This window comes from Neolamprologus brichardi, chromosome 3, assembly GCF_056152115.1.
Source record: "Neolamprologus brichardi isolate AB-2024 chromosome 3, ASM5615211v1, whole genome shotgun sequence".
Classification (NCBI taxonomy): Eukaryota; Metazoa; Chordata; class Actinopteri; order Cichliformes; family Cichlidae; genus Neolamprologus; species Neolamprologus brichardi.
In genome coordinates, this window is record NC_142106.1 from 32037888 (window position 1) to 32065407 (window position 27520).

The 27520-nt window shown below is 41.0% G+C and overlaps 4 protein-coding genes across 4 annotated transcripts; 2 read left to right on the forward strand and 2 right to left on the reverse strand.

Annotated features, from left to right (window-relative positions):
* The first annotated feature begins 1246 nt into the window (after positions 1-1246).
* LOC102796445 (prostaglandin reductase 1-like) lies at positions 1247-5967 on the forward strand. The gene is made up of 9 exons (XM_087836781.1): positions 1247-1317; positions 1958-2084; positions 2184-2229; positions 2318-2377; positions 3010-3177; positions 3581-3854; positions 3986-4091; positions 5329-5447; positions 5548-5967. The coding sequence occupies exons 2-9, from the start codon at positions 1979-1981 to the stop codon at positions 5656-5658; spliced, it is 990 nt and encodes a 329-aa protein (XP_087692907.1). The 5' UTR covers positions 1247-1317; positions 1958-1978; the 3' UTR covers positions 5659-5967.
* A 2485-nt stretch (positions 5968-8452) lies between these two features.
* Positions 8453-11688, forward strand: LOC148104228 (uncharacterized). The gene has a single exon (XM_087839307.1). It carries the CDS (start codon positions 8486-8488, stop codon positions 11324-11326), a length of 2841 nt encoding a protein of 946 aa, XP_087695433.1. The 5' UTR covers positions 8453-8485; the 3' UTR covers positions 11327-11688.
* Positions 11689-13419: 1731 nt separating this feature from the next.
* On the reverse strand, positions 13420-18615 carry LOC118455389 (thioredoxin-like). Its single transcript, XM_087836773.1, has 5 exons — positions 18233-18615; positions 16301-16405; positions 15902-15967; positions 15305-15370; positions 13420-14739 (listed from the first exon to the last, which is right to left on the reverse strand). The coding sequence occupies exons 1-5, from the start codon at positions 18254-18256 to the stop codon at positions 14677-14679; spliced, it is 324 nt and encodes a 107-aa protein (XP_087692899.1). The 5' UTR covers positions 18257-18615; the 3' UTR covers positions 13420-14676.
* A 1240-nt stretch (positions 18616-19855) lies between these two features.
* LOC102792626 (prostaglandin reductase 1-like) lies at positions 19856-26923 on the reverse strand. The gene is made up of 9 exons (XM_087836766.1): positions 26876-26923; positions 25646-25772; positions 25501-25546; positions 25353-25412; positions 23991-24158; positions 23330-23603; positions 23093-23198; positions 20497-20615; positions 19856-20395 (listed from the first exon to the last, which is right to left on the reverse strand). Exons 2-9 carry the CDS (start codon positions 25749-25751, stop codon positions 20285-20287), a joined length of 990 nt encoding a protein of 329 aa, XP_087692892.1. The 5' UTR covers positions 25752-25772; positions 26876-26923; the 3' UTR covers positions 19856-20284.
* Between the last annotated feature and the right edge of the window lie 597 nt (positions 26924-27520).

The window sequence follows — 27520 nt, forward strand, 5'->3', positions numbered from 1 at the left end:
ACTTCTTCTTGAGTCTTATTGAGTATTATATGAGTCAAACTAATAATAATACTAGAACTTAACATCCTTTCAATATAATATAAGAAATCACAAATACAAAAATAAACACAAAACGCTGGGTCACAGACTCAGCTCCTGACAAAATCCCCCAGCGGCCTTGACGAATTGCAGCGTAACTAACAGAGGATTCAGGGTCAGCTGATCCAGGACTAACTGTATGTTTTATCAAAAAAGAAAGTTTTAAGTCTAATCTTGATGGTAGAGATAGTGTCTGTCTCCTGAATCCAAACTGGGAGCTGCTTCCACAGAAGAGGGGCCTGAAAGCTGAAGGCTCTGCCTCCTATTCTACTTTTAAATCTATTGAGAGCATGTAACCAACACTTCTCTTTAAAGTTAGTCTTCAACCAGTGCAGTGAAACTGGCTACCAAACTGACGGCTTGCTTGCCATCCAGAAAGCTGGAGAAACTTTGTTCGTTTTTATGTTTCCATCTGGGATTTCAGCAAAAGCTTTTGCATATTAATGCGCTCTGATATGTGCTCTGACATTAGCGGCATAAACTGAAATTGACTGAAGGTGGAGGGGAGAGTTTGTTGAAGAAAACCTGCCAGAGAGCAGGTTAAGATCACAGATTGTGTTACCTTGGTAACTGGCACAGGGTTTAAGCGAGATATCTTTGTCAGGAAAAAAAACGGACCCTGAGCATTAAAAGTCAAACCTCGGATATATATTTCATTTTTTTGTTGTTATTGAAAACAATAAAATGTGGTTTAGAACTAGAAGATTTAGATTTACAGACTTCAAAACTTGGCAAGAACAGAGTTTTGTTTTGTTTTTAAGTAAAGGATTTAAAGCTGCTTTTATCGGCTTCCTTATTAACAAGGAGTCGCCACAGTGGGTAGCTCCATGTGTTTGACCTGAATAGATACATAAATAGCTACAGGTCAAATTTGATTCTAGAACACACTGAATGTCTATGAAAAAATGTGTTTTTGTGTCTTTTGGTACTTTAGGAAAGGTCATAAAATTTCAGAATAAAAAAATTAAACTATTTTTTACTGCTGTCAAATTTCAAAAATGGCTCAAATTTAACCCGAACAGTATGTAAAAGGTAAAGTAAATATCTTGAACCTTATTGGCAGGGTACCCTCTCTCACAGCTCAGAAGGTGTGCACAATACTTTTAGCCAATCAGATTTAGGAATAAAAGGACGTCTCCTGCCATGTCTTCTTTTAAGCTTTCACAAACCCGTCTCTGCCCACTTCCACCTACACGGACCCCACACCTTCTACTATTTCTGTGGGAAGAGAGGCGACTGGTGAGTTACAGCTATAGAAGGTAGAGAGCTGTTAGTGAAATGGATTAAATACTATTTTCCTGGATCAGGTGACGCTGGAGAGAAGTAGCAAACAGACGCAGAGATTAGTTATCACTTTTAAGCCTTTGCCTAAGCCATTATCTCGCTACCGACAATAAAATATTTGATACGACAGTTTAATGGCCCATTGTATTGTGTTTCGCCGTTGTTTAATTAAAACACAAAGAAAGTATACATTCACTGTGGTTGTAAAGTCTGAAACTCAAACGCATTAAACTTTATACTTCCCCTTTTTTCTTCGTTTCTTGGGAAAGAAAGATCCTTCCTGTTTTTAAGTGTGCATACTTGTATGTGAATGGACACGACCCTCTTTCTACTCCCAGCACTCAAAGAACTTGTGTGTGAATGTTTGTGTGATAAAGATGTCTGCATTTCATTTGAATTGTTCTTATAACCACAGCTAGGTCACTCATCAACTCTAAACTAGAAAATGATTTGTGTTGTTTGATGCTCACCACAGCTAAACGTCACAGAGTGAACGTCACACTTCAGGTTTTATTCAGCTCTACTTTGCACAGCGCTGAATGACTCAGCACTTTCATGTCTGTTGATAACAGTGACGGGCAATATTTCTTTACAGCTGCCATAAAAAAGAAGAATCATGGTCAAAGCTAAGTCATGGGTAATGACTAAGCACTTTGACGGCTTCCCAAAGAAAAGCGACTTTGGGCTGAAGGTGGAGGAGCTCCCTGAGCCCAAAGATGGAGGTACATCTTTCTTCTTTCTCTCTACAGGAGAGCACTTTCTTCAGTTTTTGTCAAACATTAAGCATCGAGCACTTTAAATGAGTTTAGTTTTGTCTGCAGAGGTGCTGTTGGAAGCTGTGTTTCTCAGTGTCGACCCGTACATGAGGTGATCAGAGAGCAGCATCACTCATTACTGAACTATTTTAATGCTCCTGAAATAAATACATATTGTAACACACCACTGGTCCCAACAGGCCCTACAGCAAAACCCACATGAAGGAGGGAGATGTGATGATTGGAGGTCAGGTGGCCAAGTAAGAAACAGAAACACACCTGCACACAGAAAACTTAAATGATGTGCTGTGATGTGCACGTTTACTGACACAGTCTGTATCTGCTGTTAATAACCAAAGTCAAAGTCAAATCTAAACACCAGAGATTGTGTAAAAGATACACACAGTGACATAAACCCTCTGATAAGTAAAGTTCCTGTGAAGTCTCAAGCTGAACATGAAAAGAAACGCTGAAACTTTCTAGCCTGATTAACAGCTGAAATCACAGAAGAATCTGAGAAGACAACTGTACCTTTACTTTGTTGCTTAGTGTATATTATTTTTCTATGCCAGGGATTCAGAAATGCAGATAATAAAATAAACACAGATTCCTACTGCTATGCTTGCTTGGGGAGCAGATTAAATTGATTGAAATGTCGGGATTAATGTGAAAAAGCACAAAATCACACTGATGACCAGGTAACTTCAAGACTTAGTTACCAAAACAAACTTGAAACAAAGACGCCCACCACCAAAATTAATATTTGCACAGATTAATTTTGTGTTCTGACTGTTCGCAAACTGAATTATCCCAGTGACAGGACAGACTGAAGTGAAAACAGGTGAAAGCTTTTTTGTTTTTGTTTTAATATTATGTTGTTGTTTTCCTTTAGAGTGATCCAGAGTAAAAATCCAGCGTTTCCTGTGGGAAGCCACGTTGTGAGTAATAGCGGGTGGAGAACCCACACAATCAGTGATGGGACCGGCCTCACTCCCATCCTGCCTGAGTGGCCTAAAGATGTGTCCCTGTCTCTGGCTCTGGGTGCCATCGGGATGCCCGGGTAAGACAGATTTAAATAACTTGCATGGATCAAAGTCATTTTCTATTGGATGTTAAATCATGGCAGGATGTTCTGACTTTTCCATCAGATAGATCGATGTGAAGTTTTATCAGCTGAATCTTAAAAGTAAACTAAAAGCATTTGAGAAATTCATCTTAGTGATGTAAGACTTTCCTTTTAAGTGTTTGTAAGGTGTTTAAGAGGTCAGCTAAACATGGTAATAGACACCAGAGTAAGTAATGAGCAGAAAATAGTTTTATTTTAAGAATATACGTAAGTGGCTAACTCCAGATGTTTTGGTAATGAGCTGAAGCAGAGTTTGTAAGCAGTGATTTTTGTGAATATATTTAATATGGCAATCAAAGAGGCAACAGCTGGATGTACTGTTTCTGTCTCTCTGCAGACTGACGGCTGTTTATGGGATAGAAGACGTGTTGGGACTCCAGAAGGGTGAGACCCTGCTGGTGAACGCTGCAGCTGGAGCGGTGGGCTCCGTGGTGGGACAGATCGCCAAGATCAAGGGCTGTAAGGTGGTGGGCTCGGCCGGCTCTGATGCCAAGGTGGTTTTTCTCAAAGAGCTGGGATTTGATGAGGTCTTCAACTATAAAACTGTGGGTTCCCTGGAGGAGGCTCTGAGGAAGGCTTCACCTGAAGGATACGATTGCTTCTTTGAAAACGTGAGCAGTGGTGGTGCAGTTTCAAGCTTGCATGTAATATTTAATCATTGCTCTACACTTCTCTTGCATTCACACTGTATTCCTCACAACATGTTATGATGTATGTAAGTGACACTGCTGCTTGGTTTTAGGTGGGTGGCCCTTCGTCAGATGTCGTCCTGCAGCAGATGAAGAAATTTGGAAGAATAGCTGTGTGTGGAAGTATCTCCACCTACAATGACAGCCAACCCCAGACAGGTTTCTTACTGCCCTAACTTAAGTTTTTTTTTTAAAAACTCCTGAGAGTTTTGTTCCTGCTAGGGAACAACCAGGGTTAGTGCACAGACATGACCACCAGGCAGACCGCCACATCTGTCTAGCACCCTCAAAACCCTGTTATTGGTTTTTGGTGACCGAAAAGCTCACCCTGATTGGTCAAGGGCGGAGTCCTTCCAGGACATGAACTCTCGCACATGAGGATGATGGGTGTAAGGCATGGGTAGGCAACTCCAGGCCTCGAGTGCCGGTGTCCTGCAGGTTTTAGATGTGTCCTTGATCCAACACATTTGATTTAAATGGCTAAATGACCTCCTCAACATGTCTTGAAGTTCTCCACAGGCTGGTAATGAACTAATCATTTGATTCAGGTGGGTTGACACAGGATGATATCTAAAACCTGCAGGACACCGGCCCTCGAGGCCTGGAGTTGCCTACCCATGGCGTAAGGTGACTCCCGGAAACAGATTAAAAACAGGTTTCACAATAAAAGCATGCAATAAGCTATAAGAACTAAAAATCACACTTAAGAATATAATTAAAAGATTAAAAATGACAAAACCCTACATCTCATGCGAAAAAAAGGCAAACCTAAAACAAACCACCCCGCCCCGGGATGACACATACATAACCAGCTACTCCCTGAGGTCATGTGATCAGGGCGTGCTGTCTGTACATTGTTCAAGGCTGAAAACTGAAGAAGCCAGAGCTTTTGCAACAGTGTCTCCCAGACTCTGTTTTTTATGTTTAGCATTTTTGTTGTGAAGCACCTTTGAATAAAAATATCACAACATGCTGTATAGATCAAGTTTTACTTATAATTTGTGAGTCGGCTCTGTGCATGCTGATGAATGATCTCATTCTTGTTGCCAACTGGGGTGTTCAGAGCTTTCATGACCAAACTTTATGAATTCATTTGAATTACAGGTGTAAAGGTATGTAGATGGTATTAAAATGAAGGGGAACAGTGACCTTTCTGGAGGGAGCCTGGACCCCAAAAGCCCACAAATATCACTGTGAAGAACACAAAATGCATTTAATACACCTGCAACAACTTCTTCTGAGTTAATGTGTTTTTTTCCACTAGAGGGAGAAGCTGCACTGCTAAAGATCCACAAGTGCTGTGGAGGCACACAGATGGTTATTGTAGACATGAACTGTAGTTTCTGTGAGTGAAAGATGGGTTAAATTTTTCTCTCTTTAATGATCTGTGTTTTAGGTCCGTATCCCTACTTCACCATGATCTTTAAGGAGCTGAAGATGGAGGGATTCTTGCAAAATAGGTGGGAGCACAAGCACCCTGAGACCCTCAAGAGACTGTTAGCATGGGTGAAAGAGGTTAGTGTGAGCCTTTCTTTTAAATAAAGATGTAAACATAAGTTCCCCATGTTTCTGTTTTGATGTATTGTATTTGTGATTTGTGTATTGGCATCCACAGGGCAAACTGCAGTGTCGGGAGCACGTCACAAAAGGCTTTGATAACATGCCGGCTGCTTTTATGGGGATGCTGCAGGGAGAAAACATTGGCAAGGCCGTCGTCGCAGTCTGAAGAGTTCAATGCAAGAGAGCCAGCATTACTAATAACTGCCATTATTACACAATCTATCAATTAATGAAGCAATAAACATAGAACAAAATAATTTCACATTAACATTTCAAATTCCTGATTACTTTTATAATCACAATGATATCAAAGATTAAAGCAACTCTGGGATTTAGAAATGTGATTTCTAATCTAAACAGCACTAGTTTATAATAAATCATTAAAGCTACATCTGAAACAAACCATCCACAATTGGAAGAGTGAAACTTTTAATCTCTAGAATTGAAAATTTCCTTAAGAAGGAGAAAATGGTGATAACTGTAAGACTTTCACTTTGCTAGAATCTATTCTCATATTAAAATATCAATATTTTAGTACTTTGGGGTAAATTTGTAGTTTTTCATTAACAGGAACACAGTGAAAAGAAACTATATCATTCGGATCGTCTAAATGGGAAGGAACTACTTCCTCTTACGCCTTTCATAGTCATATGTGAAATACAGCTGTGTAAATGTGTCGCAGCCCCTGGCGTGCGCACTCACAACAGTGACTGAGCCTAAACGGAGTCATGTGTGGACGTATTTTACCTCCACAAACAGTCAAGACATGGTTTGCGATGCATGGGGCATCACAGTGAGGTGTTGTGGTAACACCACTTACCTCGTCAAACACATCAGAGTAAATCATATCACAGAATATGATGAGCTTATGTTGAAGCAAACTGAAGAGGAGGAGAGGGACAGGTGCTGCTAGGGCAAAACAGACGTCTCTTGCGGAGTCCTTAAGTGCTGCAGGCAACAGGTTCAAATAGCGCAAAACTTCAGGTTTTTTATTTCTATAGGATTATTCTGCATCATTAAGCAAGAAGAACAAGTAGTCTGATGTCCTGTAATCATTATGAAGCTCTATTATTACAATTACATAACAGAATTATATATTGTATTATGAAATACAATGAAACATTATGTTTTTGGTCAGAGTATCGGTATAGGACTTTGTAGGTGATGTCACGCCGCAATGCATTGTGGGAGCGCAGCACCATTTCAGCATTTTTTTTTACACTTTTCACTGTTATAAAAAAAGACACACAGCTTATCATCTTATAGTTCTAAAATCACTCTGTTGTTAATTCGTTAGTTAGATTAGCCGCTAGCATACACACTGTGTTGAAGGCTTGTTGCTAGCTAGTTAGCGATGCTACACACCTGCTACTCTTAATAGTCTTCAACACTTATGTTTTTTTATCCATTTTTAGACAGCGATGAGATCATCTGCACACTCTACATAGGCCCAGAGTTACTGTTAATATCAAAAATATAATGCTGTCCTTTGAGATTTTAACATAAGACTGAGTGTAATGGATCTAAAACTGTTTAAATCTTCAGAGCCCTCTACAGCCTGGTAACATGGAGACTTTAAAAACATCAGCAGAACGTTTCAGTAGTGTAGTCTAATTTGTTCTTTTCATTTAATAATAGAGTCCATATTATATCAACAGCTACATTCACCCTGGAGAGAAACTAGTGAGGGAGACCATCAGGACCAAACTGGGTTTCCTGGGTCCAGAGGTTTGGAGAAACTTCTTCCCTTTCTTTCATCACAGCTGTCCTGTGCCATAAGTTCTGTTGACCCGCTGTAAGAGGCATCATTTAAGAAACACCAGGAAGACTGAAGCTCATTGCATTGATCAAGCAGGACTCATGATCTTCACCAGCATCTCCCTCACAGGGAAATCTTCAGCACTCCTCCGTAGGCCCGCCCCAGGAGATGGATAAACCCAGCATTTCATGAACACTGTGATGGAGACCTTTGGTTTGTGTAATGTTATAAATACTCAGATACTCCCCAAAGGCTCCAGGCTTTTACATAAAGATATTATATTCAGTCCTGTAGAAAGTTATATATTTAAAAACATATGATCCTCTCTGGTTACTCTGGTATGAATAACTCTGCATCACTTTATGGTAAATAACACACTATCTGCAAAAATGTGCTCCAGACATTTTCATTCAGGTAAGTTCTAAATACCTGAATGAAAATGTATCTCCGAAAACGTTAGAGCACTTATGCAAATATGTGATGTCTTGATAAATCGAGCAGATATTAGAAGTTTACACAGCACCATTCTCGCATGAAAATATCTTTAAAGTTTATTTTGTGACCCAGAAAGAGTAATATTTCAAACTCTGTCACTCTGTGTTCCTCCGCCACTGCCTCCTTTGAGTTTTGGACGAAATGGATTCTGGGATATTGCGTTTACAATCAGATTTTTTTGCATCCAAGTCTGTGATTGGCTGGTTTTGTGGCACAAATATAATGGTGTAGAGAAAGAATTGAGCCACACGGGCAGAACACATTGCGAGCAAGCGCAAATGCAAAAACTGAGCGACAGGGGCTCCTATTGTGTGTGTGTGTGTGGATAATAGCAAACACTGAAATACATTTTTTGCACGCAGGAATGAATTTTGTTCACTCAAATTCAGCTTTTCTTCACTCAAAATAAATTTCTCCTCAAAATACAACACTTGCACCTGCAAACTTTTTTTACATGCGCTCAATTTTTTTTTACGTGCGCTCAGAATAGTGGCACAGCAAATGCTTTTGCTCCTTTAGCCGTTTGTTTGGCCTGCTAAAATGGCACCTCGGCGCTCACGCCCACTCCCGTGACATCACGCTCCAAAGCCCTATCCGTGTGCGCGTGCGTTCTTTGTTACGTCACTGGAAGATCAAAGGAATTCGCTTCTGCTTTGATCCGTCAGCACGTCACAGGCAGGGAAAGCCTTAAGTAGGGGCTCTCACACAGAAACATTACTCATTGCTCATCTGTTCGCAAATGTTCAACAGTCGGCGCTCTCCAAAACAAGGAAATTATCCAGCTGTTCTCTCAAACCCAGAATATCTAATGTGCGATACAACCATGTCAACACGCAGCAAAAAAGAAAATTCAGTCGTGGTCACACCAGACCAGATTATGCCACCTATCAACAAGTGCTTTGAAAGGCTCTCTGGAGTTCAGTGGAGCATGATCGAAAATGGCACATGCGACTCGGGCGTCCGAGCGGTGCTCGCTGATATGATTTGTGAAATCATTCAGATCGCCTCTAGCAGAATCCTCAAAAATGCCCTTCCTGTTATTCAGGATCGCATGACGATGGAAGATCCGGAGCCTTTCGATGCGGGGAAAATAAGCCCATCCCTCGGAGACTCGATCTTAGTCGCCATCGCCAGCTCTCTTAACGTCCCGGAACAGCGACATGAGAGCGCTGACGAGCTGACCCGGATGGTTGAGGAGGAGATCTCCGAAAAGGTCAGCTCAACAGTCAAACTCATTAGAGAAAGCCCCGATCTCCCGCAAGACCCCGCTGTTTATGTTAGCGGGAAATTAAGCAATATTAAAAAGCTGCACCGCATGGTTTCTCACGCTGCCTCGTGCCTTAAAAGGCATGTAGCACGTAAGCTGCGCTGCAAGTGCGTGCCAAGCGGGTCTGATTCCGGTACAGAAAGTACTGATTCAAAGACGTCAGTGCAATCAGCAATCACAGAGATTTCTGTGATTCTGTCATCGAGGAGCTCACGTGGAGAGATGACAGATAAAGATAAGGACGAGGAAGAAATTGAGCTCCCGGGCGAATCAGCTCTAAGAAAACAAGAAGAAATAAAACCAGCTGCAGAAAGCCAAAGTATCCGAGCTCCAACCCCAGCAGAAGTGGTTGCAGCTGACATCGTAAATAATATACTTGGGAACACGGATTCAAGCAGCGAAGATCTCTGTAAGAGGTGTAGCTTACCCAGGCCAGCCTTTCATGCAGGATTAATTATCAACAAGCTGAGAGACTTCTTCTCCAGATGTTTGCCATCCACCTCTCACTCCGGGCTCAAAGCACGCAAACACCGCTTTTCCATGTTTGCGAAAAAACAATTTGAAAAAATGAAAAAAGAGCTGAGAAAAGTAATAAAGGCAAACAGGAAATTTGTTGTTTGTCTAAAAAACATTTGCAGGTTCCATAAGTATGAAACAGTGCCCTCGGATAAAAGTGTGGCTTTCAGCCTCCCAGGGTCCCAGAGTACAGAGGCTCATCGAGCCCCTTCACAGAACACACTGCTTCGTTACATACGTTCTTCTCCAGTCGACTTTGACGACATTAGATCAGACGTTAATGAGTTATTTGAGAAATTAACAAAGAAAGAAAAACTCTTCCTCGTCCACAAAACAGTGGGAAACATTAGACACAGTGGGGCAACCAGAGATTTTACTGTGGAGTTAACGGCAAAAGTGTTTGATCTACTTATGACGGATCGACTATATCAAATCCCCGAACCTCTAATGGGTAGATCCCTCTCAGACACCGTCATCTCAAGGACTCCACAGCCAGCACATGGCTCTAAGCGTCCCTTTTCTGCCGAAGTCCTCTATGTCCTCGTAGAAGACGCAGTAGAAAAGTTTTTGCAAAACCTTTTACTCTGGGTGGAGAACGAAGACCAAGATCAAATGATTGAGGACAAGGTCTCTGTCACTGTGGAAGACATCCAGAACGTTATTAAAAGAACAAGGACCCCAACAAAGGAAAGCACAGATTCAGATGGCAGTGGAAGAGAATCTGTTCCATTGCCTGTAACACCAAAATCTGGGAGCATGACCCCAGAAAAATGCTCTGTGGTACCTGATCAGACACCTCAGACACCAAAATCTGGGAGCATGACCCCAGAAAAATGCTCTGTAGTACCTGATCAGACACCTCAGACACCAAAATCTGGGAGCATGACCCCAGAAAAATGTTCTGTGGTACTTGATCAGACACCCCAGACACCAAAATCTGGGAGCATGACCCCAGAAAAATGCTCTGTGGTACCTGATCAGACACCTCAGACACCAAAATCTGGGAGCATGACCCCAGAAAAATGCTCTGTGGTACCTGATCAGGCACCCCAGACACCAAAATCTGGGAGCATGACCCCAGAAAAATGCTCTGTAGTACCTGATCAGACACCTCAGACACCAAAATCTGGGAGCATGACCCCAGAAAAATGCTCTGTGGTACCTGATCAGGCACCCCAGACACCAAAATCTGGGAGCATGACCCCAGAAAAATGCTCTGTGGTATCTGATCAGACACCTCAGACACCAAAATCTGGGAGCATGACCGCAGAAAAATGCTCTGCCAGCGTTTCAGGCGTTCTCAAGGATTCCTCTGACCTGTCAGAGATGCGTTCTGTATCAGTGTCGTCTTCTGATGCTGAGAAATTTTGCAACGACCTCACTATTATCCTCATGATGAGACTCATCAAAAAGTCAAAACGTGAAACTCAAAACTTTTTTGCCAGGACCGCATCTACTACAAAAGAACTAGACGCGGTCATCAACCGTCTGAGTGACCTGATGCAGCCTGAACTCAGCAGCGCAGAGTCCGCCACAAGTCTGACAAATAACAGGAAAAAGTTCATCAAGCAAATAGCCAAATGCCTCATCAAGGAGTTTGGCTCCCCAGACAATGTGTTAAAGGCTGCGATGGCAAATGATGCGTCTTTTGATGAGGCTCTGATAAAGCATCTAAAAATCCTCCTCGGAGTCCTCTCCAGTCCTCCCAAAAAGTCCAAAATTTCCAGGTTTTTTTCAGCGGTGGGAAAAGCTCTGCGAAAACCCTTTAGGTGGTTCACTAAAGCCAGAGATGATTAAAATGACATCCTGGCTTCCCCCGCTGCCCTGCTTCTTTTAACATCTTGAAGCAGAATTTTAGCTGTAGTTCACGCCATCTCGTCTCCTTTTTGATTTCCATCCCCCCAACCGGTCGCAGCGGATGGCCGCCCCTTCTGAGCCCGGTTCCGTTGGAAGATTCTTCCTGTTAAAGGGAGTTTTTCTTCCCCACAGTCGCCTAGTGCTTGCTCAGAGGGGGATCATTTGATTGTTGGGGTTCTCTGTAGTACTGTAGGGTTTTGACCTTACAGTACAAACAGGGAGGAGACTTTGTGATTTGGCGCTTGATATTTAAAATATCTAATTTGGCATGAAATAGAAATAAAATCGAAATTAAAAATACATTCCAACTTTGTTTGTGTTTTTCTTCTGTTGTCAAATATGTAGAAAGTGTTGCACGTGTGATTTTAGTCATTTTGCATCAATATGTAGCCAACGTGTGTGTTTGTGATCATGCTGCATCTATTTTTGTCTGATTTGTGTCTTATTTTAGTCAAGTTACATCTATTTTGTGGCCCAAATGTGTGGATCCTTTTTGACATTGCTATGTTTCGTCTTAATGCTTCACGTTGTTTGTTGGTGTTTGTGCTCATTTTGATTCTAGATGTAGACCTGCCATCTGAAAATGAGCACATCGCCCACTTGGAGCATTTTTTCTTTAGTCCAGGGGTTTAACACATTTTCTATTTCAAAAAGGGCAAATACCTCGGTTACTTTACTACTGACCAAATAAATGATGATGATGACATATACAGACAACGATGTGAGCTCTATGTGCAGCCAAATACAGTTTAACACTAATTCTGCTTTTGTTCACTTCCAGTTTAAGTGATTTTGTTTATGTTTGTTTGTTGCTCTGAGGGTTTGGTTTCATCCGTGTTTGTGGCCTGAAGATTTTCATTTACTGGCCCCTTGTGGTCAGGATACCTAGAGGGGGTAGTGCCAGTCAGATGTTTGTAGCTGTGGGTGTTTGGACTTTTAAAGCACTTTTAAGAAAGTTAATGTTCACTTTTAGAGAACGACTGGACGACAGTGAGTGGTTCCAGTTACTCATGCAGTCTGAGGAAGGTGAAGTGTTTGTGTATTTATTGATTTCTTTGAAGTCACTGTGTATTTTATGTACATTATAAGTTTATAAGTCCTGTCAGCCCTGTGCTGTGACAAGAAGTCACGCACTCAGCTGCTCTTAATCTGGGTTAATCTGAGTTTGTTGAAATGTGCTGTTTTTTGAGTCATACAGTCATACATCAGGAGTGACCTGTTGCTCAGAGCTGAGAAACATTTCCAGACATACTACAAATAAGTTGGGATATGTTTTAAGTAATGTAATCCATGTTGCACAAGTGCTTCACAAGGGCAACAGAGTGAAACACACAGGTATTTTAAACCTCAGGGCAAAAGCAGACAATGAAATTTGATGTATAAAAACCAACACAATGCAGGAGAAGAAAGAACTCACTATAGTGAAAGACAGTCCACAGAAAACAGCTGATATTGAAGCAGGTTAGGTTACTAAGATTTTGGGAGATTTGCTACCTCTGTGGTTCAGGTAGTCAACGTAAATGGAAGGTCCACCAACTCTTATTTTTCTCTGTATCATGAACTGTGTGGATACTTTCTGTAGACTGGATCCAGGAAAAATCTCACCCTTAAACAAGAAAAACAACTTCTGATGACACAGCAGTTTGACATACCTGAGTAACAGCCTGAGGTGCACTTATCTCATTGTTTTTGTTAACTAGGCAAAAATACTCAAGTGGCATTGTTTTAAGACATTTTGTTAAAAATATTTGTTATATGATAAAACATTTGGTATTTAAAAAATCAGCCATGCAAGACTTTAGTAGGTTTATTCAGGGTTTAAGAACCTGGTTCTTGACTCTTTATTCTGACTCCCACCAGTTTTATGTGAGTCATTCTAAAAAATAGTTTACTGCTATACATAAAATAAAGAAAAGGGTTAAAAATCAATAGAAAGGTCACATTTGAAAGAAAAACATGAAGACAATTATATCAGCCTGAAATCAGGTTCCTGTTGATCACATTTATTTTATAATAAGATGAAATGTTGCATTTATCAGACTAACACAGAGGACTTCAGAGCTGCTCTTTAAATTATTACCAAATGGACAAATACATTTTTATCTGTCTGTCTGGTGCATGTTGGACTCGTTCTTATCTGTACACAAGTACAGAAAGTCAAAACACGGATTGGGCTCCACACTGAGTCCCTGTGTGCAGTCTCAAACTCAAATGACCGTTCAGATGTTTTACATATGAGATATTAAAAACTTAGGCTGGATCCAGGCTAAATTTCCCTGAACAGCGGTTGTGTTTGTGCTCTTTCCTGCCTCCCTGCGCACACTGTTGCTGTCCTGATGTGTTTGTGCTGACTTTGTTTGTGTGCGTGAGGTTAAATGGTCCAAAGCTGCTGCAAACCTCGTTCTCAAGACTCATGTTTTCCTATTTCACTGCATTTCTGTTGAGTATCTTATTCACGGTATAGCTGCACATCTGGCTGTGTGAGATACACTCAGAGTAGAGACTATGTGTGTGTTACACAAAGCATTTCTCGAATCTTAATTTGATATTCGTTGTGTGTGTGTCTGTGTGTGTGTGTGTGTATCCTCTTCCTCACTTGTGCTCAAACAAAGGCTCACTCACACAGTAGAACAGCAGCCTGATAAGCCGGTTTTAACCACTGGTTTGGCATTATACCAGTGCCTAATTAAGAACCAGTTCATGCATTTTAAGAAAGACACAAATGCTGGTGCTCAAAAAGCACAGTAACAACAACCTGTTGGTGTAAAGTGGGAACAAGTGAGTTCAGTGGCTGTAGGAGGGTCTAACACAAGAACTTCTCGCATGCAGTCCACAGACGTGAGCCAGTTTCCTGCAAATTGCCCAAACCTTTGCTACATCATGCAGTTGTTGGCTGGTTTTTTAAAATGCGCTAATGAACCAACACATCACATTCACCAGAGATATAGTGTCTGCTGTTAACTGCCAGCTCCAACATATGCTGCTACATACTTGTACTATTCTGACATTTTTATCAAAGTACAAAATACCAATCCATTCATAATTCATTTATTAAACTTTTTGAACACAAACCATACAAAGTAATTCAGGATCACAGCCAAACTGTCATTAAAAACAGAATTAAAAGTATTGAGCGGTTTCATATTGCAGCCTGTTGTTAAGACGGGGACATTAACCTGTTACAAGATATGTGGATATATTATTGACTGTGCGGGATAGACTTCATTGTCATGAGTAACACAGTAATACCGAAGATAATGTGAGGCAGATTTTGTTTTTGGTGGGACATCTCATCTGAGCTCTCTCACTTTTTGATGTAGTTGAGCTTCATCAGCACCGGTGAACTCATACACCTGAAAGAGGAGGACATTGAGTTAAAAATGGCATTTAAAAAATTACATAATTTTCCATTTATCCTCAATGAATTGTAAAATAGGACACAATAGGCTTATCACTAACAACCCAAACCTTGACTTAAATGAGATTTAACTCAGTTTCTTTAATCCTGAGACCATATATCCTTTATATCTTTATAAATGCACCATGGGGAGCTTAGGGTGAAACAGCACTTCAGTACACTGTATACTGTGTATACTACTGTATTGACAATAAAGCTCTTGAATCTTGAGTCTTGAATCTGAATGGAGGTATGGCTTCAAGCTTGCCTCCATTGGTTGGAAAGGATATTTGCTTTGCCGTTTAAGCCATTAGAACATTTTAAATGATTCATGTGTGATCTGCCTTTAGAGGTTTTCTGTGCAAGATTAAGAGGGAATTCTTAGGGCAACATGGATCTTATATGTGCCAGTTGAAAATAATACTGAGATTATAATAGTCATTGCACAAGGCTCATTGTTTCCAGGCTCAAATTCACTACATGCTAAACATCTCCATCCAGCTACATGAGCTTTGACTTACCTTCTGGTTATTCTTGTAAAAGTGAAATGCAGGCATGCGGGTGACATTATAGAATGACTTCACATCCTGAAAGACAAAGCAAAGATATCAGATGAGCTGACTGGGTCATCAACACTGATCGCCACTGACTACGGCCGCTTCAGACCAACTTGGGCAGCTGTAGATGTGGCGAGAGGCCAAAACATGTACAAATAAATACATTAAAAATATTGTGAATAACACAGGCTTCTGCAGCTTTTATGCATATTAATTATAAGTTACCCAAGAGCCTGTCTACATCAGACAAAGCCTCTCCTTCAGACTTCAGTGTTGCCAGTTGTGCAGAGTGAAAGCTTGTTGCATTACAGTCTGTGTTGTTTAATCCGGACCAAAGCAGTTGCTGACAGATGGTCACATGAGTCAGCTAGGAGTTTTTCCAAGAGAAAAATAAATGTTTAACTAAGCTAGAAACCTATGCTGGCTAATGACTTTTATTTTCATGCAATGACATGAAAACAGAAATAAAATAAATCCACACAAGGGAAACTAAAGTGGGTTCAGCAGCAGATGAAGCAATCCTACTGCTTCTCCAGGCTTCCAAGTCAAACATGGGCTTACCCTGCCATCAGTCGCGTCCACCTTCAGGAAAATCACGTTTGCGTTGACAGACTCCTGTGACATCTCCTGCAGGAGAGAAGATCACTGAGTCGACACGAGAGCACGCACACTACATCTGCTGCGACATCACAAGAGTTTTCATCCTTGTGAATAGGTTCTCTTATTTAATTGTCACATTGCTGCAGTTGCGTGGGGATCACAATGAAGCTCTGCATAATGTCAAATGGGGGGACTAGAGCATCAGTACTATAGCGGTTACTCTTACTAAAGTTATTGTAATGTGTGAGGGACAGAAAGAAACTTGAGATTCTCGTGAATTTTGGACATGCAAAAGCTCATGAGGCAATAAGCTAAAAAAAAATAAATAAATAACGTGATTTTAGATTTAACATCACATACAACAAAAATTGGGGCCATCATTTGGCAGGGGCCACACCACTCGGCTGTGAAGTCCACCACCACCAGCTTGTCTCCAGCTTCATTCAGAATTTTCTGGAACTCATCCTACAGAGAGAAATAGAATGATTTTTTGGATGGGTAAGTGGAAGAGACTGAGGCTAAGTCCACACGTACACGGGTATTTTTGAAAACGGAGATTTTCCGTTTTCGTTTTAAAAAATAATCCCGTCCACACGTAAAGGCAGAAATGAAGGAAAACGCTGCTAGGAACATGCCAAAGCAGCAGGTGGCGCTATATTCCTAACCATGCAGAAATGTTGGCCAATCAGAAGTCTAGAAGCCTCGGTAGGAAATAGTAAAGAAAGCTGGGGCATAGAAGCAGAACCGAGTCGTATGTGTGGAAGGACAGTAACTGTGTGTGTATATGTAAGCATTTAAACACTGCAGAGAGTACAATTAACAGTAACAGTATTGTAGAAATTCATTTCACCGAAACAATAACGTGGCGCACAGTGTGACGTCAAAAAAGGCGTACACCTTTGATGCTGCGTTTTCTCCATTTTTCTGTCCACACATAAATGCAAAAACAGAGTTTTAGAAAATATCCACCCTGGCCGGAGTTTTTAGAAATCTCCGTTTTCAGTGACCGAAAACGCCGTTTACGTGTGGACGAAAACGCATAGAAAAATCTGCTTTTTCAAAAATACCCGGTACGTGTGGACATAGCCTGAAACATGCTCAAATGAACTGCAACAGAGCTAATAGCAGCAGCCTCTTCTGACTCTCAGGGCTTGTTCATACTTGTTGCTGGTGCTAATGTTGACGGTGCAGCTGCAGCCATGACAGTCGGTTCATTTGACACGTTTTGCTGCATCTATTTCTAATTTCTTTCTCTCTCTCAGCTTTTCAGCTCCATCCTATAAGTTTTGCTTGTCCACTTGTATCAACCACTTCTTCCACGCTAAATTGTGTTCTGCAAGCTGCGTGAGCACGCGGGGAAGGCAGGGAAAGCCCCGATTGCATTAGGAGTTTTGATTGTGCAATCCAGTGTTAGTGATGAAAATTAATGAATGGGCAGTTGCCGGTGCTTTGTAGGGCGGGATGCCAGGTTACTAGTCCAGCCCTGCTAACCGAGGGATTCCCGGCTCAGGATGGCCTTTTAATGGCTGCGAGTCACTGATCTGGTGATGCTGTGATCCGCTGACCTTTGTAAAGTTTATTTCCGTACAAATACAATACAATCAGTTACAACGAGGTTACAACTGCCTCGGGGCACTTTCCTGGAAATTTACCTAAACAACGCGTACAATTATGGCCGCGTGTGGAGCACAGGTGCTGTGTGAAGGACTGATTGTCTCCCAAAAGGTGATTTCTAATGTTTTGATGGGGCGAGGGTTTATGTGTAATGTATTGACTTATATTGATGAATAGACTTTAGTGAACAGGTTATTAAAGTGCTACATGTAAAACCAGTATTTCATGTATATTTCCTTTTGGCCAATTAAAAACTTCTTTATATAACTATTGTTATATTTGCTGCGATTTCTGCTGCCCTCTTGTCCAGATCTCTCTTTAAAAAGACATAATATCAGTGAGAACTTTTAACTGGATAAATAAAGGATGCCACTTCACCAGAGACGGATTGCGGCTTCCAACGCGTGACTGGAAGGTTGTTTGTAGCTCAAGATGAATTTATATCATTCATGGATATCTTTGACATATATTTCACATTTTGCAGGCCAACAAGTCATTTACAGCAGTTTAAATATGGATAATCCCTTTTTGGTAGACGATCACGTTTTGGCACACCTGCGCGCGGCTGCTCCGATACAAAACAGTGGAGCGTAAAAACGTCAATTCACTTATTAGGAATGCGCCTCTCACCATATAAAGGAGAGAGGCACAGAAAACAGCAAAAAAAGACAAACTTACCAGATCTTTCACTTCGTAAACCATGATACCAGCTGATGAACGTGCCTCGGACAGAACTAAGTGCCAGCAGACGCCCCACGCGTTTAAACACTAAAGTTACCCGTCAGTAGTCCCGGTCAAAGCGGAAGTCTCTGTGTTTATTTTACACAATAAGAGTGTTTAATGAGCTAAAGCGTAAATGTATTGGTACTTACAGTATATAGAGCTTTCTACTTAGCTGAGCACTCCAAGCGCTTTCTACAGGCTTCGTTCAGCCGGTCACACACATTTGCACACACTTATTAGTAGGGATGGGTATCGAAACCCGGTTCTTGTTGAGAACCGGTTCCCACTTTCAGTTCCCTGGAATTGTTTGCCATTTTTGCTAACGATTCCCTTATCGATTCCAGTCACCCCGAATGACGTCACCACGTTGCGGAGCGTCATATACCTGGCAGAAAACACGGCGCCTAAGCGGCTCAAACGCTCAGAAGTTTGGTTATACTTTACGAGAACGGATGGCAACAGGGCAACTTGCAATACTTGCAAAGTAGATATTTAATTTAAGGGAGGAAACACTACGAATATGCAAAAGCATTTGCTCACAAAACACGCGATAACCTTAAATGAATGTCATGTTTTTAATTCCGCTCCGGACTCGTGAATCTCAACCCAGCAGCAGCGGTAACGTTTGCACGTCCTCTCCCGTTAATGCGGCAGGTAAATAATCAACTAACAGTGCATATTATGTTAGCGCGATCTGCCTTATTACAAAACCTGCCATTACTGTGCATTTAGGTGATGAGAGAGACAGACAGACAGAGTCTGGCTGGCTCAGATGCTGGCAGTTGTCGCTGCAGTCTACCGGTAGCGTCTCCTTTCAGGCCAGGATAGACGAACGTCACCGAGCAGTGACTAAATTTGTGGTCAAAGGCTTGCACCCATTTGCCACAGCAGATGATTTTCGGTAAGTGAATGTGTTTAATTGTAGGCAGGGACATTACCGGATATTCTTGTGTAATTGCTACAGAATAATTTATGTTATACTTTGTTATTGCTACAGAAGAATATTTATTTTATTATTTTACATTTACAATTTTTTTTTCCTGGGGACCCTGTGACACCCCATTGAAGAGCTGTAGGCTGTGGATCTCTTAAGATCTCACTGTTGGGTTTGTAAGGCCATGTTACTCCTAAATTTCCTAAATCTTGTTCAAAGAGAAGATATAAAACAAAGTTCTAAGCTAATCGACCTTAGTGTTCTCCTTTTTTTAAGAGAATTGATAAAGAATCGAATCGTTAAACAGAATCGAAAATGGAATCGGAATCGTGAAAATCTTATCAATACCCATCCCTACTCATTAGGGAGTTTCATAGAAGCAGAGTGTAGGAACATAGACTCTTCTGGAGATTAAATGGATGAAAGAGATTGTGTAACCATGGAGCTAAACTTCACCGAAGCCTTGACAAAAGGCTAAAATTGGTAGCAGATGTTAAGTGTTAGTGCTATTATGTCTGACGCACAACTTGAATCCCATCGACCAGGCAGGCCCTTAAAAGCAGCACATATATAATTATTCCATTCACCTCCGATTTACAGCTAACTGCAGTCTCAAAGATAAAGCGCGCCACACACCATGTTGATTCAATCGAAATTAAAATGTTTTATTATTCGCTCCCTGTGCATACAAAGAACTTTGATCATGTCACTGTGAACAGGGCATTAATACAGCAGAACAGATCTGCACTGCACACAGATACTTGCTGTAATGACGGGATAAGAACCCTGAGTCTGGAATTATCATCTCTTCTTTTATTCATTGGTGGTCGTGTTGTTAAGTAAGTCACCAAAACGTACAACTTAAGCAAACTGATGCTGATGTTGCCAGATGTCAAGTACATGACAAAAGACACAACTATCAATCACAGGCAAAACTCTGTGATTACAAAACTACTCAAAGAGCTGAAATGTTAATGTAAAATTATTTTGTTCTATGTTTATTGCTTCATTAATTCATAGATTGTGTAATAATGGCAGTTATTAGTAATGCTGGCTCTCTTGCATTGAACTCTTCAGACTGCGACGACGGCCTTGCCGGTGTTTTCTCCCTGCAGCATCCCCATAAAAGCAGCCGGCATGTTTTCAAAGCCTTTTGTGACGTGCTCCCGACACTGCAGTTTGCCCTGTGGACGCACAATACACAGATCACAAATACAATACATCAAAACAGAAACACAGGTAACCGATGTTTACATCTTTACTTAAAGGAAAGGCTCACACTAACCTCTTTCACCCATGCTAACAGTCTCTTGAGGGTCTCAGGGTGCTTGTGCTCCCACCTACTTTGCAAGAATCCCTCCATCTTCAGCTCCTTAAAGATCATGGTGAAGTAGGGATACGGACCTAAAACACAGATCATTAAAGAGAGAAAAATTTAACCCATCTTTCGCTCACAGAAACTACAGTTCATGTCTACAATAACCATCTGTGTGCCTCCACAGCACTTATGGATCTTTAGCAGTGCAGCTTCTCCCTCTAGTGGAAAAATACATGAATACAGAAGAAGTTGTTGTTGGTGTATTATATGCATTTTGTGTTCTTCACAGTGATATTTGTGGGCCTCTGGGTTCCAGGCCCCTCCAGAAAGGTCACTGTTCCCCTTCAGTCTAATGCCATCTACATACCTTTATACCTGTAATTCAAATTAATTCATACAGTTTGGTAATGAAAGCTTTGAACACCCCAGTTGTCACTCCAGTACGAATCAAGCTAAATGTTGACTGGGACCTGTAAGTGTGCCAGAGACATTTTAAAAAAGGGGTTTATTTTATATGTTTCTGTCATAGATTTGTGTGTATTTAATTTATTTGCTGAAATTGATTAAAAATTATTTTTAATGAGATTTTTTTTTAAATTGTCTAAAATATGTGATTATAAAATATTGTTATATAATATTATAATATAATATAATATAATAATCGTTATAATTAATAAATACAATTATAAAATTTTAAAGGCTGTGTAAATGTGCTATACACCTTGCTGTAAAGTTTGTTTGAGGTACAGTGTAACGGTCACATGACCAGAATTTAGCTGAAGGCAGAACCGTTGCATTGTGGGTCAGAACTAGCATGGACACAGAGGAAGGACAGCCAAAAATGTCATCTAATTCTGCATGTGGTCCAAGAGATCCACATGTGATTTTTGTCTATATTGTATATAAAGTTGTATAGATGCTTTTACATTGGCAGTAAGAGGACATTTTCAGTAATATCTTTGATTTTTTTGCAATTTGCTAAATTGTTTACGGACATTACCATGAGCGACTTAAGGCAAAATCTCCAGTGTTAAATTAACACTAGAGCAGTGGTTCTTAACCTTTTTGGAGGTACTGAACCCCACCATTTTCATATGCACATTCACTGAACCCCTCTTTAGTGAAAAATAAAATAAGATTTTTTTCAAATTCAAGACATATATATGTTTTTTACTGGTGCACAAAATGAGCCGTGCATGTCACGGCGGAGGCTCTGCCGAACCCCTGAGATCGACTCACCGAACCCCTAGGGTTCGATCGAACCCAGGTTAAGAACCACTGCACTAGAGAGTGTCTATATGTGTCCACTCCTCTGAGTGTTAAATATAACACTGTTGAGTGTTAAATGAACACTTTTGACGGTGTCATATTTTTAAAAGTAACCTAGTCAGTTTTGAAGCTTAACAACGACCAAGGCAGAGCAGTGCTGATTTTCTAACACTGGAAAATAACTCAAAATGTTAGAAATATTCCAGTGTTAGAAAATCAGCACTGCTCAGTGTTAGTCTTTAAAACACCTTTAAGAAAATTATAACAATATGCTTCATCATAAAAATGCCATTTAAACCACAGTCTGGGAGAAACTGTTGCAAAAGCTTCAGCTTTTTTAGTTTGAACCCTAAACGATGCACAGACAGCACGCCCTCATCCATTATTTATTAATTCAAGAGTTAAATTTAACACGAGCATCCAAAGTAAAGGCTGAGTGACAAATTGTAACAAGGTTCCTGAAGGGGACCAAGACCTTCCATTACCTCAGGTATAAATCTATCGAGGGCACAAACAAGGACTTCTGTTTTCTCTTCATTAGGTTGGAGGAAATTGTCTACCATCCAACAACTTTTGCTATATCTGTAACTCAGAAATATCTTGGAGCTTAGAGAAGATATACAGCTGACTGTCATCTGCATAGCACAACACCCTAAAAGTGTTGAAAACGTGTTAAAGAGGGAGCAGAGATGATATAAACAATAAAGGCCGTATGTCACACCATAGATCAGAGAGGTGGAAGAGGACATGAACTTCAAAGAAGACACAAAAATACATCTTTTAGAAAGACATGACAAGAACCACTCTGAAGCAGATCCAGATACATCCACCCAATATATTAGCCTGTCAAGCATGATGACGATGGTATGGTACAGTATGAAAGACAGAGGTGTCAGGTGCAGCATCAAAAAACAGAATAATAATAACCTCCAACGCTATGCATCAAAACTTCATTGCAGATTTTAAAAATTGCTGTTTTAGTGGAAAAAGCTCTACGGAAGCCAGAGCCATCAAGAATGGTGCATTTGTGGAAAAGAGCTGTAAGCTGTAATCTTAGGATTCGTCTGTAAATCCTTAGAAGACTGTGTTTATACAACACTGGTACCTCATGGGGTTTAAAGTAAGTTTCTTTACCTTGAATCAGTTGTGTCTCCTGTGAATCCGTCTGTAAGTTTATTAATTAAATCTGATTGGTATTTGCAATAATGCAAATTATTTATTTTTCTGTCTGTGCACCAACCCTGGTTGTTCCATAGCAGGCACAAAACTTTCAGGAGTTATAGCAGTAACAAACCTGTCTGGGGTTCACTGTCATTGTAGGTGGAGATACTTCCACATACAGCTATTCTTCCAAATTTCTTCATTTGCTGCAGGACGACATCTGACGAAGGGCCACCCACCTAAAACCAAGCAGCATGGTCACTTACACGCATTGTAACCTGCTGTGAGGAATGCAGTGTGAATGCAAGAGAAGAGTAAAGCAGTGATTAAATATTACATGCAAGCTTGAAACTGCACCACCACTGCTCACGTTTTCAAAGAAGCAATCGTATCCTTCAGGTGAAGCCTTCCTCAGAGCCTCCTCCAGGGAACCCACAGTTTTGTAGTTGAAGACCTCATCAAATCCCAGCTCTTTGAGGTAAGCCACTTTGGCATCAGAGCCTGCCGAGCCCACCACCTTACAGCCCTTGATCTTTGCGATCTGTCCCACCACGGAGCCCACCGCTCCAGCTGCAGCGTTCACCAGCAGGGTCTCGCCCTTCTGGAGTCCCAACACGTCTTCTATCCCATAAACGGCCGTCAGTCTGCAGAAACAGTACATCCAGCTGTTGCGTCTTTGATTTCCATATTAATTATATCCACAAAAATCACTGCTTACAAACTCTGCCTCATCAGCAAAACATCTGAAGTTAGTTTTATTGTAAGAATATAAGTGACTATTTTCTGCTCATTACTTACTCTGTTGTCTATTAGCACTTTTAGCTGACCTCTTAAACACCTTACAAACACCTATAAATAAAATCACTTACATCACTGATATGAATGTCTCAGATGGTTTAGTTTACTTTTAAGATTCAGCTGATAAAACTTCACATCGATCTATCTGTTGGAAAAGTCAGAACATCCTGACATGATTTAACATTCATGAGAAAGTGACTATGATCCATACAAGTTACTTAAATCTGTCTTACCCAGGCATCCCGATGGCACCCAGAGCCAGAGACAGGGACACATCTTTAGGCCACTCAGGCAGGATGGGAGTAAGGCCGGTCCCATCACTGAGTGTGTGGGTTCTCCACCCGCTATTACTCACAACGTGGCTTCCCACAGGAAATGCTGGATTTTTACTCTGGATCACTCTAAAGGAAAACAGCAACATAATATTAAAACAAAATAGTCTGTGCTGACACTGGGATAACTCATTTTACTAACACAGCTGGCTGAAATTAAACTGTTCAACTGGACTGTCTTTGTTTCAAGTTTCTTTTTTAACAAAGTCTTGAAGATACATGAGCGTCAGTGTGATGAATAATGTATGTAGAAGTAAAAACAGAGTTTACTTAAAGGTGTGTCTTTTTGAGACAGTTTGTAAAAATGAATCCTGGTCTAATAACAATCTTACTGACAGTGAACAACTTACTGCTATTCACCCAGAATATTCGCTGGTGCTTTGATTTATTTAGGTTCAGCTTCAACAGCCTTCTCCTTGTGATTAAAGGGGGGCTGGAGCTTGGGTGGTAGAGCAGGTCACCTACTAACTGAAAGGTTGGTGGTTTGATCCCAGTCTGCTCCAGTCTGCATGTCAAATATCCTTGGGCGAGATACTAACCCCATGTTTCCCTCCGATGCAATCATCAGAGTGTGAAAGTTAGATAGGAAGCACTTAGAAACAGCGTAGAAAGAAAGTTCTTGTGTGAATGGGTCTGAATGTGTAAGTTGTGTAAAGCGCATAGAGTGCTCAGATAGAGTAGAAAAGCGCTATATAAAGACCAGTCCATTTATCATTCTTCCTTTTACATAAATCACTGTGGTTAAACCCTCTTGATCTTGTTTGGTGAGTGTGATCTTTGTGCTTTTTTATATTAATCCCCACCTTTCAATTGAATCTGCTCCCCGAGCATAGCAGTGGGAATCTGTGTTTCTTTTACTATCTGCATTTTTGAATCCCTGCATATAAATACTGTATACAGCAAAGATATACTTCTGCCTTCTGTGTCAGTAAACGTACACATCACAGCACATCATATAAGATGTAGCTCAGGTGGCAGAGCGGATTAGCCACTAACCAGAAGGTCGGTGGTTCGATCCCAGGCTGCTCCACTCTGCATGCCAAATATCCTTGGGCAAGATACTAACCCCATGTTGCTCTCTGATGCATCCATCGGAGTGTGAATGTGTATGAATGGTAGATGTTAGAAGTGCTTGGTGCTTGGGTGAATGAATTAGCTGTATAAAGCGCTTTGAGTGCCCAGACAGAGTAGAAAAGCACTATATAAGAACCAGTCCATTTACCATAAGAGTTTTCTGTGTGCAGGTGTGTTTGCGTTTCTTACTTGGCCACCTGACCTCCAATCATCACATCTCCCTCCTTCATGTGGGTTTTGCTGAACGACCTGTTGAGACCAGCGGTGTGTTACAATATGTATTTATATCAGGAGCATTGAAATAGTTCAGTAATGAGTGATGCTGCTCTCTGATCACCTCATGTACGGGTCGACACTGAGAAACACAGCTTCCAACAGCACCTCTGCAAACAAAACTAAACTCATTTAAAGTGCTCGATGCTTAATGTTTGACAAAAACTGTTGAAGGTGCTCTCCTGTAGAGAGAAAGAAGAAAGACGTACCTCCCTTTTTGGGCTCGGGGAGCTCCTCCACCTTCAGGCCAAAGTCGCTTTTCTTTGGGAAGCCGTCAAAGTGCTTAGTCATGACCCATGACTTAGCTTTCACCATGATTCTTCTTTTTTATGGCAGCTGTAAAGAAATATTGCCCGTCACTGCTATCAACAGACATGAAAGTGCTGAGTCATCCAGCGCTGTGCAAAGTAGAGCTGAATAAAAGTGTGACGTTCACTCTGTGACGTTTAGCTGTGGTGAACATCAAACAACACAAATCATCTTAATTTTTCATGACATCATCAGTTAACTATAAAGTGTAACAGTGACAGCTTAGGCTGCCCTTAGGCTCAGTTTCCAAGCTGTGATTAAAAGAACAATTCAAACGAAAGGCAGAAATCCCCATCGTGCTCAAACACACACACATACATATTTACACACAAGTGATTTGAGTGATCATTTACATACAAGTATTCACATAGAAAAACTGGAAGAATCAAGTTCTGTAGAACACCCATCCAGACGCTGGACCTCCTGACAGTCTCGCCCCATGCACCTGCCTGCCTCCCTGCCTCAACGCCAGGGATTTCAGATTTTGGACCACTCACCCAGACCACTCACCCCTCCACGCCACTACTGACCACCCACGGCAAGTAAGCAGTGCAAAGGAAAATTCAGAACAAACAGCTTGCCCATATTCCTCCCCAACCATACCTGAATGTCTGTACTCTAATTTCAGTGACTCTGACCCTTTCCCCGGACCCAGACAACCAGTTTGACTCTCCCTTCAGCCCAATCCTCGGAACAGCAGTTACCACTGACGAACGATCAGATTGTTTACTTAGGTCAGGCTGCATAAACCCCTTAGGTTTAGGTGTTGCTTCTAGTACTTGTTAAACTCACGCTTCAGTTTTCTGACTGTGTGCACTTGCTGAGAAAATAAACGTTGTCACTGAAACTTTCTATGTGCTGTTCTGCACCCAGCATTTGAGTCCTTTCTCTTTCGAGGCGACCTCGCCCATGACAAATACAATCTAACTGTTCATACACAAGTACCACTGTAGTGGAGTATCTCATATTTTATGGTCAGTAGCAAGATAACACTTTATGCAAAGGCTTTAAAGGGATAACACCGACCCTCTGCAGATGTTTGCTGCTCAGCCTCAGAGTTACCTCCTCCAGTAAAATCACACTTGATGCAGTTCAGAAACAAACATCTCTCTCGCCTCTGTGTGACTTACCGCTCGCCTTTCTTCACAGAGAAATGCTGGAAGCTGTGGAGTGGGAGTGGGTGGAAGTGAGGAGAGGCACGAATGTGAACAGTTATGAGGAGAAAGGGTGGGACACAAGCTTTTATTGCTGGATATGATTGGCTGAAAATATTGCACACTATCTAAAAGCACCTGGCCAACAAAGATAAAAACATGTGCTTTAATATGCTGTACGGTTTGTTACCCAGCCAAGTAACAAAGGCGAAACATTTGTTGATTTACTTTGGATAATAACACTTTGAACTTTGAAAAATGTATATCTTTGATTTTTGAGATTAAATACTTCAGTTAGAAAAAGACAAGCTTGTAATCAAACCTCAAGATATTTCATGTAAAGTTTTAATATCTGTAGATAAAAGTTTTCTAAATGTAAATTTGTTTTGTTACCCATGTTGAAAATGTGAAACCCACGTTAGCGTGGCCTTATTTTGCATCTCTTAATGCCTGCAAAGAGATGATGGTGTCCTAATGAAGCTTTGCATGACTTCCAGGAGTAGTAAATCCATTTTTTATACTGTCATCATAAAAAGAAAATACACCCTCGTTCAGGTTTTATGCATTAGCACATAATAAAAACTCATTAGATTGTTATAAGGTCATTGCTTACATACAGAC